This window comes from Hibiscus syriacus, unplaced genomic scaffold (genome assembly GCF_006381635.1).
Source record: "Hibiscus syriacus cultivar Baekdansim isolate YM2019G1 unplaced genomic scaffold, ASM638163v2 tig00111309_pilon, whole genome shotgun sequence".
NCBI classification, from domain to species: Eukaryota; Viridiplantae; Streptophyta; class Magnoliopsida; order Malvales; family Malvaceae; genus Hibiscus; species Hibiscus syriacus.
Genome location: NW_024063052.1, coordinates 1,027,905 through 1,029,489, shown reverse-complemented (window position 1 = coordinate 1,029,489; position 1,585 = coordinate 1,027,905). Strand labels below are relative to the sequence as shown.

General features: G+C 36.7%; 1 protein-coding gene across 1 annotated transcript; it reads right to left on the bottom strand.

Annotated features, from left to right (window-relative positions):
- Positions 1-237: 237 nt before the first annotated feature.
- LOC120158222 (ethylene-responsive transcription factor ERF098-like) lies at positions 238-819 on the bottom strand. The gene has a single exon (XM_039169118.1). The coding sequence runs from the start codon at positions 655-657 to the stop codon at positions 238-240; it is 420 nt and encodes a 139-aa protein (XP_039025049.1). The 5' UTR covers positions 658-819.
- Between the last annotated feature and the right edge of the window lie 766 nt (positions 820-1,585).

Genomic DNA, 1,585 nt, shown 5'->3' with positions numbered 1-1,585 from the left:
AACGTATATTTTTTGGAATCCAACCCTTTTTTTCCTCCGAATTTCTGAAAAAGAAAGCACTAAGCATTTTTTGAAATCGAAACCCATATTCTAAATTTTTAAAATAGAAATCTTTTTATTCTAAATTGATCAAGATAGTAAAGGACATTATATATATATATATATTGTGAATTCAAATTACAGTTGAATTAATCAAATATGTATAATAGAACTTGCTAAACACTGAATTCATTTGTTCTATAAGCGCTGCCTATCTTCATGCGTTTCAAGAAGATCCTCCAACAACTTGTTGTCCAGGTACTCAAATTCAATAACTTCAGTTCCACGCCCTCGGGTAGACAAAGCCGAAGACGGCGGAGGCAATGTCGGATTCTGATATTGGTACTCGTTTGGGAAGTTGAGAATAGCCGAGTGACCCCGGAAAGCATAAGCAGCCCTGTCATAGGCCCTTGCAGCCTCTTCAGCATTCTTGAATGTCCCAAGCCACAACCGCGCTCCGTTCCTCGTCGGATCACGAATCTCCGCGGCAAACTTTCCCCACGGTCTCCGCCGAATACCCCTGTATCGAACCTCCCTATTATTCCCTATGTTCTTCCCTCCCTGAGGTGCTTCCATTCGCTGATTTGTTTTAAATGAAGTTTTACAAAACGAAGACATTTATAAATATTACTTCACGGGGATTATTACTATTATGACAGAAAACCAGAGTCATAGGTGACGGTTGGAATTGGTTGTTGCGAGGAAACTTCGTGGGAGGAGGGAAAAGCAAAACTTGGATGTCTGAAACAAGTAGTAGACCGTTGTAATGTTTTCTTTTTGGGCTGAAAGCTTAGTGGTGGGGAGCTTCATGATGCTGTTGGTGACGAGTTTCTTATGTGGCGGCTCTACTTTGAGTGGATTCATTTTGCCGTTGGTTTGTCAGCCTTTCCTTATGTTGCTCTACGGTTGCAAATTATAAAATTAATGGAAATAGGTGGATTGTGTGTCCTCAGTTGATGATTTATTCTTTTTTATTTGATTAGAGAGCCGCGATTGGTAAATGATAAGTTATTGGTGTGTATATTCTTATGGACAAGTACGAACACAAGATTATATGTTAGAATGGTGAATTTATAAAATTTTAAAATGAGGTGAATTTATAAAATTTCGAGGAATAAAAATATATTATTAGTAGAAAATACACAGAAAAAATATAAAATATATGAGAATTAAAAAACTTCATAGATGACTACCCCACCCGCCTCTTGGTTCATCCCTACCTATGAGAGATGCAAATATAAGAAAGAACATAAAAGTAAACGAGTCATAATAGATTAAAGAGTCTAGGGGAAGAGATCTCCCTTTTGATTATTGTTTGGAGGTATTTGTAACGACTCTAGTTAATGATGTCAGGCATAAGATCATATATTAAAACGAACTAAAATTAATAGTTTAAGTATTAAAGACGTAATTTACCCATTATTCTTTAACTCAATGATACGTGTTCCATGAATGCTCCAATGAACTAAAGGATTACCCAGAACTCTTGGTGGACAGAAGACTGACCTCTTCCGAAGATAAATTCCGAAAGTATAGCAAAAATCAT